A 13,367-nucleotide genomic window follows, 5' to 3' on the forward strand; every position below is an offset into this window, starting at 1 on the left:
TTGTCCTGCCCCAGTGCATCACCTCACAGCCTTCAGCTGTCTAGGTTCAAATAAATCTATGTGGAGGAGTGGTTTTTTGTATCGTGAAAAAATTATATAAATGAAAGCTGTTGCTTTTGACAGGACAAGCAGTCCTTCAAGCATCCTCTGTGCAACATCTGATGACCTTCTGCCGCTGACAATGATTGACAGGGCGGCAAGCTCCGCCTCATATTATAATTGACAGTGCGGAGAGCTCCGCCCCTTAAAATGATTGACAGTGCGGAGAGCTCCGCCCCTTAAAATGATTGATAGTACAGAGAGCTCCGCCCCTTAAAATGATTGACAGTGCGGAGAGCTCCGCCCCTTAAAATGATTGATAGTAGAGAGCTCCGCCCCTTAAAATGATTGATAGTACAGAGAGCTCCGCCCCTTAAAATGATTGACAGTGCGGAGAGCTCCACTGCTTAAACTGATTAACAGTGCGGAGAGCTCCACTGCTTAAAATGACGCGGGGTCTCCGCCCCGGATAATGATTGACAGCGTAGAGAGCACCACCCCGGGCATTGATTGACAGAGCTGGAAGCTCCGCCCCTTAATATCATTGCCGGTGCTGGAAGCTCCCCCCCCCTTTAAAATGATTGATAGGGGCAAGCTCCGCCCCATAGGGAGCCCCGTCCCTTTACGATGATTTATTAATCGGGAGCTGCCCTCCACCCGCCAGCCATTTGATGATTGACAGGGCAGGTGTGCTCCTCCCTGATACTAACAGCCGAGGGAGTAAAGCGGACTTAACAGCTGAGCGAGCATGGCATTTGTCACCCACCAGTTCCTGCGATCCATGTCGTCCGCCAAGAGTCTGGCCATCAAGCACGTCACGGTGATCGGTGGCGGCCTCATGGGCGCTGGTATTGCTCAGGTAAAATCGGCTTTGAGCGTCGGTCACTTAGCGAGTGAGTGAGGTGATGGCGGGGGTGGCGGAGGGAGCGTCGAATCGCCTCCCGGCCCCCCCTCTTTCGGTGACTCGCGGCCTGGGTGAAAGGTCAGCACGCGGACGTAGTCCCCTCCCCCCCTTGCTGGTGCGGCTGCGCGAGCCAGCTGGGAGCCGGGGCCGGGGCCGGGGCCGGGTTTGAAATTTGAATGTCAACGGCATCTGGGGTAACATTCGAATGGAGGCGCCCCCCCCCCCCCCCACCCCCCACAATTACAACAACAACTGGCGGAGATGCATCCCTCTGGCTCACTGTCTTTCGCCTTAGATTCTCTACAAATCTTTGCAATTCCTTTTTGAAAATATTGAATATTGCAGCTCCTTGAACCCAGGGCAGAACTTGCATTCCCAAGGTCTTTGACTGGCATGGCTGCCATTTATTGCCCCATCTCCGATTGCCCCCGTCAGAGAAGGTGGTGGTCATTGCAGCCGCCATCTTCCTAAACCGCGGAAGCCCATGTGGTGAAGGTGCTGCTCGGCAGGCTTTCAACTCAGCGGCGGTGCAGGATCGGCGTTATATGACCCAAGGTGGGATGGTTGGCAACTTGGGGTGTAGCTTTTCCAATACGCCCGCTGCCCTTGGCCTTCCAGGTAGTGGAGGTGTTGTCGAAGAAGTCCTGGCGATGGTACACACTGCGGCCAGGTTGCACCGCTGCTGGTGCGGGAATGGATAATGTATAAGCTGTCGGATATCTCCCCGCTCTCTCTTCAGTTATCATGCTCTGGATCTCCATGTTAATCTAGCTCTGGAGGCATGGATCATCTTCATTGGTGGTACATTCATGCAGTTTGCGTGGCTTTTTAGAAAGATCGTTCTTTGACTATCTGGATCTCTTTTACCATCGATCTTTCCCATCAGCATCAGACTTTCTACATCATGATTTCCTATTACGTGCCCGAGAAATTCCAGCTGTCTCTTGCTGATCTTGGTCAGCAGAGATCTTTTGGACTGAAATTTTACTAGCATCTCTTCATCAGCAGTGTGACTTGTCCAAAATATCTTCATTATTCACCTCAAAAACCACAACCCTGTAGCCTCAATTCTTCTCTGCTTTGCTTCACTGATCATTCATTATGGTGCCAATTAAGCAGACTGCTTTATGCTGGGTGGTGTCGAGCAGCCTTCATTTCTAAAGTACCTCATAGCCAACTTTGGAGAGCGTTTAATAGCAAATACTGCAGTCGATTATTTTACAAAAATTATTTGTTCTTGCAATGTAACAGACAACATATATTTTCCATCTATTGATCAATCATGTTGGCAAAGGACTGGATTCACGTGTAGACCAGACTGGGTGGAGGTGGCAGGATTCAAGAGAACTAATTGGGTTTCAACTGTGATTCAACTTTCACATTACCAGATACATTGGTTTAGTTTCTCAGATGGCTTTGCTGGGATTTATGTGTTGGATTAGGGTCACAGTTGGTGTTTTTTAGGATTTAACTCCTCCCAACCGTGTTAACATTGAGGTCACTGTTTCTACTGATTAGTTTTGAATTTACTCCCTTCAAACACCTCTGGTGTCCTCTGGTTGTACAGTTCTGGGCAAGGTTAAACAGTTTAAAAGCAAAGAACTGCGGATGCTGGAAATCCAAAACAAAAACAAAAATACCTGGAAAAACTCAGCAGGTCAGGCAGCATCGGTGGACAGGAACACAGTTAACATTTCAAGTCCGCATGACCCTTCAACAGAACTAAATATAAATAGAGAAGGGGTGAAATATAAGCTGGTTTGGGGGGGTGGGGGTGTTGGGACAAGAAGAGCTAGGTAGAGGGTCAGTGATAGGTGGAGATATCCAAAAGATGTCACAGACAAAAGGACAAAGAGGTGTTGAAGGTGGTGATAATGTCTAAAGGAATGTGCTAAGTAAGGGTAGGAAGCAGGATAAGCAAGGTACAGATAGCCCTAGTGGGGATGGGTTGGGGTGAAGGAATCGAAAAAGGCTAAAAGGTAGAGGTAAAACAATGGATGGAAATACATTTAAAAATAATGGAAATAGGTGGGAAAAGAAAAGTCTATATAAATTATTGGAAAAAACAAAAAGAGGGGGAAAATCGGAAAGGAAGCGGGGCTGGAGGAGAGAGTTCATGATCTAAAGTTATTGAACTCAATATTCAGTCCGGAAGGCTGTAAAGTACCTAGTCGGAAGATGAGGTGTCGTTCCTCCAGTTTGCGTTGAGCTTCACTGGAACAATGCAGCAAGCCAAGGATGGACATGTGGGCATGAGAGCAGGGTGGAGTGTTGAAATGGCAAGCAACAGGGAAGTCTGGGTTAAAAACAAAAAACTGTGGATGCTGGAAATCCAAAACAAAAACAGAATTACCTGGAAAAATTCAGCAGGTCCAGCAGTATCGGCGGAGAAAAAAAGAGTTGACGTTTCGAGTCCTCATGACCCTTCCACAGAACTAAGTGAATATAAGGAGAGGGGTGAAATATAAGCTGGTTTGGGGTGGGGGGGGTGGGGGAGGGGAAGTGGGGCGGGGGTGCCGGTGGTGTGGTTGTAGGGACAAGCAAGCAGTGATAGGAGCAGATTATCTGCTCTTATCACTGCTTGCTTGTCCCTACAACCACACCACCCCCCAACTTCTCTCTTCACCCCCCCCCACCCCAACCCATCCCAAACCAGCTTGTATTTTACTCCTCTCCTTATATTCACTCAGTTCTGTGGAAGGGTCATGAGGATTCGATGCTGCTGGACCTGCTGAGTTTTTCTAGGGAAGCCTGGGTAATGCTTGCGGACAGACCGAAGGTGTTCTGCAAAGCGGTCACCCAGTCTGCGTTTGGTCTCTCCAATGTAGAGGAAACCGCATTGGGAGCAACGAATGCAATAGACTAAATTGAGGGAAGTGCAAGTGAAATGCTGCTTCACTTGAAATGAGTGTTTGGGCCCTTGGACGGTGAGGAGAGGGGAAGTGAAGGGGCAGGTGTTACATCTTCTGCGGTTGCTTGGGAAGGTGCCGTGGAAGGGGGTTGAGGTGTAGAGGGTGATGGAGGAGTGGACCAGGGTGTCACGGAGGGAATGATCCCTAAGGAATGCGGGGGGGGGGGGGGGGGGGTGCGGGGAGGTGAAGGGAAGATGTGTTTGGTGGTGGCATCATGCTGGAGTTGGCGGAAATGGCGGAGGATGATCCTTTGAATGCGGAGGCTGGTGGGGTGATAAGTGAGGACAAGGGCAACCCTATATGTTTCTGGGAGGGAGGAGAAGGTGTGAGGGCGGATGCGTGGGAGATGGGCCGGACACGGTTGAGGGCCTTATCAACCACTGTGGGTGGAAAACCTTGGTTAAGGAAGAAGGAGGACATGCCAGAGGAACTGTTTTTGAAAGTGGCATGATCAGAACAGATGCGATGGAGGCGAAGGAACTGAGAGAATGGGATGGCGTCCTTATAGGAAGTGGGGTGTGAGAAGCTGTAGTCGAGGTAGCTGTGGGAGTCGGCAGGCTTGTAATGGATATTGGTGGACAGTCTATCACCAGAAATTGAGACAGAGAGGTCAAGGAAGGGAAGGGAACTGTCCAAGATGGACCATGTGAAAATGATGGAGTGGTGGAAATTGGAAGCAAAATTAATAAATTTTTCCAGGCCCCGACGAGAGCATGAAGCAGCACCGAAGTAATCATCAATGTACCGGAGAAAGAGTTGTGGGAGGGGGCTGGGGTAGGACTGGAACAAGGAATGTTCCACATACCCCATAAAGAGACAGGCATAGCTGGGGCCCATGCGGGTACCCATAGCCACACCTTTTATTTGGAGGAAGTGAGAGGAGTTAAAGGAGAAATTGTTCAGTGTTCAGCCAGTTCAGCCAGACAAAGGAGAGTAGTGGTGGATGGGGATTGTTCAGGCCTCTGTTCAAGGAAGAAGCGGAGAGCCACCAGACCATCCCGGTGGGGGATGGAGGTGTAGAGGGATTGGACGTCCATGGTGAAGAGGAGGCGGTTGGGGCCAGAGAACCGGAAATTGTTGATATGATGTAGGGTGTCAGAGGAATTACGGATGTAGGTGGGAAGGGACTGGACAAGGGGAGAGAGAATGGAGTCAAGATAGCGAGAAATGAGTTCCATGGGGCAGGAACAGGCTGACACGATCGGTCTGCCGGGACAGTCCTGTTTGTGGATTTTGGGTAGGAGGTAGAAGCGGGCCGTCCGAGGTTGGGAGACTATCAGGTTAGAAACTGGAAGGAAGATCTCCAGAGGAGATGAGGTCAGTGACAGTCCTGGAAACAATGGCTTGATGCTCAGTGATGGGGTTAAACAGCTTGTTGTTCTCCACATTATCTAGCCCATTTGAAAGCTGAGATACAACAGTCCTAACACCCCCCAATCTGCTCTTTCCCAGTGACCGGCACATTGCACAATTTCTGTAATTTTCCCAATTTTTATCTTGTTCTATATATGATGAGTGGATCAGTGCAGAATGCTGACAGTAAGGTAATTTTAACTATGTCTCATCTTTCCTGATCATTACCGCTTAGATTTGGCAAATAGACAACTCAGATGTTAGCATTCCTGAATGTCCCTGTCTTTCCAGAGTCATTAGAAAGTTGAAATTCTTTTTATAGGATAATTAATTCTGTTCCACACCACAAAGTGAATGTTCAGCTTGGTTTATTTTCATTCAGTTTATAAATAAAGAGAACCTCAATGATGAGCTTAAAAGTTGGTATAGGAAATGGAAGTGGTGGTGACATCAGGTTATTTTCTACCATTTTGTTTCTCCACGAGCGATTGGTCACCTGCACAGTGAAAGGTTCAGCCCATTTTGAATCACAGAACATACCCATGACAGACTATTGAAGAACTAACTTTGAAGCTAGACATGAGTGGGCAGCATTCATAAACGCCCATGGAAGTTTGCAGGGCTGCCTGTTACTGTGTGACGAGGTGCAATAAATCCCCAGTATGAAAAGGGCTAAGAGTGACCTACTCTGCATTTGTGCGGAGGAGGCAAAGCTCAGCTGTGTGTTATTTTGTAAGAGGATACCTGGTGACAGGGTTAATAGCTGAAGGCAGGACCACCAGTGGTGGAGATATTAACATGGGCCATGCCCCAAGGGCCAGAATTAAGAGGATTGCAGATATCTTGGAGGGTTGTAAGACTGGAATAGATTACAGAGATAGGAGGAGGGGAATGTTGTGAAGGGATTTGAAAACGAGGATGAGAATTTACAAATCAGGACATTTATTGACTGGGAGCCAATGTAGTTCAGCAAATGGGGGTGAATAAGGACATGATTGGCAGAGCTTTTTGATTACCTCAAGTTTACAGAGGGTAGAATATGGAAGACTAGCCAGGAGTGTATTAGAATATCAAGTCTGGAGGTAACAAAGGCAGGATTGAGGTGAGGCAGGGGTGAAGCCGAGCGATGTTATGGAGTTGGAAATAGGCGGTTGTAGAGATGACGTGGATATATGATCAGTTACTCACCTCTAAGTCAAGTATAACATCGAGGTTATAAACAGTCTGATTTCAGATGGTTTCCAAGGACAGGGTGGGAGTAAGTAGCTCTGGGGACCAAAAGCAGTGGCTTCATCCTTCCAAATATTTAATTGGAAGCAATTTCTGTTCATTCAGTACTGGTTATTGCTGCCTGATAATTTAGCAAAGTGGACAAGTCGAAAGAGGTTGTGATGAGGTGGAGCTGGATGATGTCAGTGTGAAAACTAATGCTGTGTTTTCGGATAATGTCACCAAGGGGCAGCATGTCGATGAAAAATAGGAAGGTGCCAAGAATCAATCCTTGGGGGACGCCAGTGGTATTGGTGCAGGAGCGGGAAGAGAAACCATTGCAAGTGACTCCTGGCTACAATTAGATAGATAAGAATGGAATCATGTGAGAACAGTCCCACCCAGCTGGATGACAGTGGAGAGGTGTTGAGGGAGGAGGGTGTGAACAAACTTGTTAAATGCTGCATACAGATTGAAAAGGGCAAAGAGTGATAATTTATCTTTGTCACAGTTACACAGGATGTGATTTGTGACTTTGATAAGAGCTGTTTCTGTACCTAAATGGGGCAAAAACCTGATTGGAGGGATTCAAATTGGAGTCCTGGGACAGATGGGAACAGATTTTGGAGGTGATGACACATTCAAGGATTCCTGAGTGGAAATTTCAGAGGCACTGGTGATAATCCTCCAGTCTTCCTTAGACACAGGGGAGGTGCCAGAGGACGAGAGAATTGAGAATGTTATACCCTTGTTCAAAAAGGGATGCAAGGATGGTGCCAGCAACTACAAACACTAGTTAGGCCTCATCTGGAACACTGCTTCCACTTCTGGGTGCCTTATTTGAGGAAGGATGTGAAGGCATTGAAGAGAGCACAGAGGAGATTCACAAGAATGATTCCAGGGATAAACAACTGTAGCTATGAAGATGATTGGATAGGTTGTGACTGTTTTCCTTGGAGAAAAGAAGGCTGAGAGAAGACTTGACAGAGGTATTCAAGATCCTGAGGGGTACGGACAAGGCAAATAGTGAGAAAGTGTTCCCACTCAAGAGAGCATCGACAACTAGAGGGTACAGATTCAAAATAATTGGCAAAAGGAGTAGAAGTGATGTGAGGAAAAGTTTTTCACCCAGAGAGTGGTTGGAGTCAGGAACAAACTTCCTGAAAGGGTGGTGGAGGTAGGTTCAATCGAAGTATTCAAATGGGAATTGAATTACTATCTGAAAAGAAAGAATGTGCAAGGTTATGGGGATAAGGCAGGGGAGTGGAATTAGGTGGAATGCTCTTTCAGCAAACCAGTGTAGACTCGATGGGCTGAATGGCCTCATTCTGCACTGTAAAGATTCTGTATTTTAAAGTGGTAACTTCTTGGTTTCAAGTCCAGTACCATAACTGACATGGTACCATACCTGCACGCAGCAAGATATCAGGCGATTAAATTCCCAGTTAATTTTGGCCATAAGATTGAAAGAACTCCCCTGCTCTCTGAATATGGTCAAGAGTCCCTTTGCAAAAACCTGAACAGACTGATAGGCCTCACCTGCGAGACGGCACCCCTACTCATTCAGCACTTCCTTATTTCACCACTAAGTGTCAGTCAGTTTAGTTTATGCTCAAATCTCTGGAGTGGGGCTTAAGCCCACAACCCTCTGACTCTAAGAAGACTACTACCAACTAAGCCAAACTGACACTTCAATGTTAATTTTTTAAACTTTTTTAAAAGAAAGTGCTACTTGATGGCCTCAAAAGTTCGTTTCTTTTTGTTCAACTCTCAAAATATTACGGTTAAACTAAAGAGTAACAAAAAGCAGTGAATCATAACCGTATAGTTACTCTATGTAGCTGCGGTATGAGTTCAGATGAAACAATTTACAAATTCTTCAACAGCACCTTTCAAAACTGTGACCACAACCGCCTAGAAGAACATGGGCAGTAGACACATGGGAACACCATCACCTTCAAGTTCCCCTCTGAGTTACACACCACCCTGACTTGGAACTATATGGCCGTTCCTTCAATGTCGCTGGGTCAAAACTCTGGAACTACCTCCCTGTGGATGTATTTACATCACACAAACTGCAGTGGTTCAAGAAGGTGTCTCGCCACCATATTCTGGAGGGCAACTAGGGATGGACAATAAATTCTGATTTAGCGACACCTCCATCCATGAATGAATATTTTCAAAAATCATGCTGTTGGAATAACCAATTTCTTTTTGTAAGGATTTGAGTTGTCCCTTAAGCTCAAAGTTTGCAACTCAATTAATATTTAAATTGTTAACTCAGAAGTATTTATTTAACATTTGGTAATGTGCTTTCCTGTGTGATTGCACATACTTGTTTATGTAAAGGTTAGAAATCTGAAAACTGGAATTTAACCTCTTTTGTTGGAATATGTTAGCTTTTTATTGGTTTTTGCTTTCTCCCCTTTTTTGAATTTCTGCTTTCTTCTTCCATCTCAGTCTTTCTTGTACCTAGTTTTGGTACTTATTTCTTTTGCCGTTGTTCTGTTTCTTTATTGTCCTCAGATTGTGGTTCTAGCCCACTCTCCGCTTAATACAACCAATAATCTGATATAATGCCAGAATTACTGGAGCTGGGGAATGCGGAACTCAGCAAAAAGAATTGGGACAGAGGAGAGGCGGAATAAGGAATAGAGAAGGAGAGATAGTAGCTGGAAAGAGTGGGCTCCTGAGAAATAGAAACTAGGCAGGGTGGAAGCGTACTTGTTCATTGGAATAGAGAGCAAGAGATGCCAATGCTTTTGGAGGGGGAGAACCCAGTAAAGGTTAGTGGAGTGGGAGTGTGCAAAGTAGAGGAGGAACAGTAGCATGAGCAGGCTGGAAGGAAAGGGAGTGAGATAGAGATCTGGTTGGATAATGAAGGGGGAGTGAAGGAAGAGAGAGTTGTAACCTGAGTTGCTGATGGTTGGTATGCTGCTGAATTACTTGATTTGGACACATGAAGATTACACCAAGTTTGACCAGCTTTTGATATTTTGCAGTCTTTCTCATAGCCCTCAAATTTTTTCACCCTCCTTCTCCCTTTCCTCCCATCCCTGGTGTGTAGTTGCTCAAATTTATTCAACACCTCCAAATAAAACACACACCAGGTGAGACCTTGTTGTATGGCAGAAATTTTAGGGCACCCATCTCATAACTCACCATTTGATGTGACCACCACAAATGTACCAGGTTTCTGAGTGTGCATGCATAGAGCATCATATTAAGGGTCAAATGGCCTAATTTCATTTATTTTTGAAAATAACATGTAGTTTTGCTACCTTCAGAGCCCAGGGACGCAGTCACTTGTTTTGGGGAAAAAAAGACACATAAGGGAAATCAAGGAAGGCATTTTTATTCAGAAATAAACAGACAGGAATAGCTTTGCTAATGGTTCCAAAATTTAGAAATCTAATATTACAAGCAAGAAAATAACCTGTGAAGAACTGTTAAGTTTGAGCAAGGTTTGGAGAGAGAAGTACCAATGAACTGATATAATTGTTTGTCAATGTGAAAGACAAAAGTTTCATGACATCTGCAAAAAGTTGGAATTGATGAGAGAATCATTACCAATCTTTACTGGGAAGAGTAAGCAGCATTAAGAGCTGATAAAGGGTATAAAGATAAAATGGATAAAGATCTGAAGAAGGACAAGTGGATGCATTAGTGCTCAGTCTTATACACACAGCCTCAATTCATTCTCTTAAAGTGTCTGGGTATCTTTAAAAGTTGGGCCCAAAATGGACAGAAAACTGACCAAACAACTTATGGGAGACCTAATGGAGAATTGATTGTAGATGCAAAATAAATTTACAATTTATTTGAAATTACAAATCAGACCAGTTTGAAATATGACTTGAACATGCATACTAACAAGACAAAGACATTGGTAATTACATAAGTTGACCACCCAAAATTAACCTTACAGGGATCGATAAGGAAATTGAGAAAATTTATTTATCTGGATAGACTCATATAAAATGGTCAATGCAATGAAATAATTTAAACACAGGATCGCAAAAAGTGTTTAAAGATGAGGAAGGGTGATTCAAATCAAACCAATTAGTGATCAAATTTAGGTAATGAGAATAATGAGGAAAACGGAGATCATTATAAGAGCACAAGAAAACAAAAATTTATGGGGTAGGTGGTGTCTCAAATCCGAAAACCAGTGATATTTGAAAACTGGACAATTTTTTCAAGCTGTTGTGCATAATTTTTTATTATTATTATTTTAGATAAGTAAACTAACTTACCAGCTTGTCGGGTGAGGTGCTGCGTTGGCGCAGTGGCACACTGACTAGTTATTGGCTTCGCGTGCCTGTCTTTTCCTATGCTCCGAGAGGTCTGAGTGACCCTGAACTCAAACTGCCCAAGCCAAAAACCGGCAAGATCCGAAATCCATCACAGACTTGGCCTCAAGGTTGCCAGTTTTGAGACACTTGTACCTATAATTATGGTATGGGATGACAGGCTGGGCACATCATTTGAGAGTCAAGGAGGAAGGCTTTTGCCATTAACTCTGCAAAAGTTGTTGGCAACAGATTATTGCGCAGCAGGCAGAGAATACAGCAAGTTGGTGAGCTGGACCGAGCACGGGTGACATTAAGGGGACAGTCTACGTGTACAAGAGGTCTGAAAATATGGAGGGCATGTTTTCAGAGCAAGGGAGACAGAGAATGAGAGATGTTTGTTCCCTCTTTAGAGTTAATATTTCAGAAATTGATGAAAGATCCTTAACTTGAAATGTAAACTCAGTTTCTCTCTCCGTAGATGCTGCCAGAGTTGTTGAGTATTTTCAATATTTTCTGGTTTTATCTTTTTTAGGTGATGTTGATTGAGGGATATATGTTAGATGAGCAGATACTAGCAGACAAATACCTGATGCATTCACTTGATAGCCCTCTGCCTTTCACAGTAATGGAATAGTTAATCCATTCCATTCATTTGGCTATTGTTCTGTAATGTACATTTCAAACCTTAGTGCCTAAATATTCATGGCATCAGTGCCCTAATTCATTTAAAAAAACTCACAAAGCTTATGTTCAAGTGAAGATAAAACATGTTCTATTAGCCATAGCGAAAGTAGAATCTGTGGTTTTATAAGTAACTATTTACTTAGTTAATTTAATAGAATTTGTGTGGGTGGATGGCACTGGAGATTTAAGTGCTGCTGTGTGAGATTTCAATGCCTCCTGTAGCCTTTACTCTAATTTGTTTAAAAGATCATTGCTTTAGTGTACTGCAAAAGTTGGGTTTGATGATTTTTGAGTCAAGTTTAATTGCAAGACTGTATTGATCCCCAGTTATCAAGTGTTTTGTTTAATTAATTAGAAATAAAAACCTTATCTTCTCTGGAAAGCTGGCCAGAGTGCAATCTACAGTGTTTACTTTTGGGTGCATAAAATATTAATCAAGTTTGTGATTTTTTTCTTTGTATTATTCAATTCTGCTGCCACACAGTGCGCAGAATTCTAGTTTTTTAAAAAAACTGACCAGTTTGCGCTTTAATCTTATCACCACTCTGTTTACATTTTTGAATGTGTGTTTTGTCTTTATTTCACCATATTTTGATCTTTATTTCACAATGTTGCGGTGCCAGCTGGATGTTAAAAGGGGGAAAAAAGCAAACTTTGCATTTGCACCTTATCACTTCTGTCGGTTTGCTTTCTGGTAGCATTGGCTCAGGGAGGAATGATTGGCCCTACCACTGGGGAACTTCAGAATAGTGTCAGTGTTTCTAAGTATTTGGCATTTGGCTGCTGTTTAATGTCTCACCTCTCCACTAGTAGATGTAATCTCAAATAGCACAGCACTGCCTTGGTACTACATTTCATACATAGGTTATGTATGAAAATCCTGGAGTGGAATTTGAATTCATAATGTTCTGATTCCAAGGTGATAGTGGAATATCTGTGTAGAATAACAATGGCACTAACTGCAATATCGCTGAAGTCAAGGATGAGAAAAGGCCATTCATTTGCCTCCAATACCTGACCCTCGAGCATTTCAACTCACTCAGCTGAGCACCCAATTGCAATTTCAACTTCTCTAAGATCTCTTCTCACCTGATAGATAATTCCAAATAATTGTATTCCTGTCAGCAAAATCTGTTTACAATTTACCCTTGTTGAATTTGAAATTTTCCCAGCTGGTCAGACTGACATTAAAAGTTTTCGTCTGAATTCACCTCAGCCTTGAACTTCATTGTGTGGACTTTACCAGACTCTAGAGTATAAACTTCTTTTGCCTTTCATCATAAATATCCTATCTGCACCTCAGATCTTTCTATTTGCTTTTATTCGCACCCTTTCCAATGCACATAAAGAGATGACCAGAAGTAAACATAGAATTTGAAATAATATCAGACAAGCTCATTAACCTCTGTAACCTTATTTTGTACTTTTCTGTTTTTTCTACTTCTTAAAATTTGTTTTTCTTTATTGTTTTGGCACAAAATAATGTGAAGCTAATTAGTACTTTTTCAGTAATAACTGAAATCAACAACGGTGATGATAAGATAAATTTTGCTTTATTAATGTTTTACTGTATTTTTCCAACAATGACGAGATGAACTGCCAGTTCTGCAGATGGCCATGCTGATCCCACATCAGACTCTTTTGTTGTAACATGGGGTGGGCGCTCATCCCACCACCTTCACACCCACCCCTGAGCTCATCCCCATAATAACACTGAAATCGACAGCCCACCCATATTAAAATGACCAATTAAGAGTCAATTAGGCTTGTTATCAAGTCTATTGACCCTAATAATACGCTACCCTTGCCATGATAGGCTTGATATTTAATTTATTTTTCTATTTATATTTATTTATTTAATATGATATTTAACTTCAAATGGTTAAAGGACGGGAAGGAAGGAGGGAGTTGCTCTTCAGGGCTGTCCTTTGCTGCTAGCGGGGTGGCCCCCACCTTAGACTGAAACACCCC

General features: G+C 43.7%; 1 protein-coding gene across 1 annotated transcript in view; it reads left to right on the forward strand.

The window, feature by feature from the left end:
• The first annotated feature begins 638 nt into the window (after positions 1-638).
• Positions 639-13,367, forward strand: part of hadh (hydroxyacyl-CoA dehydrogenase) — a 46,664-nt gene continuing 33,935 nt past the window's right edge. Inside the window, exon 1 of the mRNA XM_041185632.1 lies at positions 639-898. Within this exon, the coding sequence (XP_041041566.1) occupies positions 788-898 (111 nt within the window). The 5' untranslated portion in view covers positions 639-787. The remainder of the gene's footprint in view (positions 899-13,367) is intronic.

Source organism: Carcharodon carcharias, chromosome 1, assembly GCF_017639515.1.
Source record: "Carcharodon carcharias isolate sCarCar2 chromosome 1, sCarCar2.pri, whole genome shotgun sequence".
Classification (NCBI taxonomy): Eukaryota; Metazoa; Chordata; class Chondrichthyes; order Lamniformes; family Lamnidae; genus Carcharodon; species Carcharodon carcharias.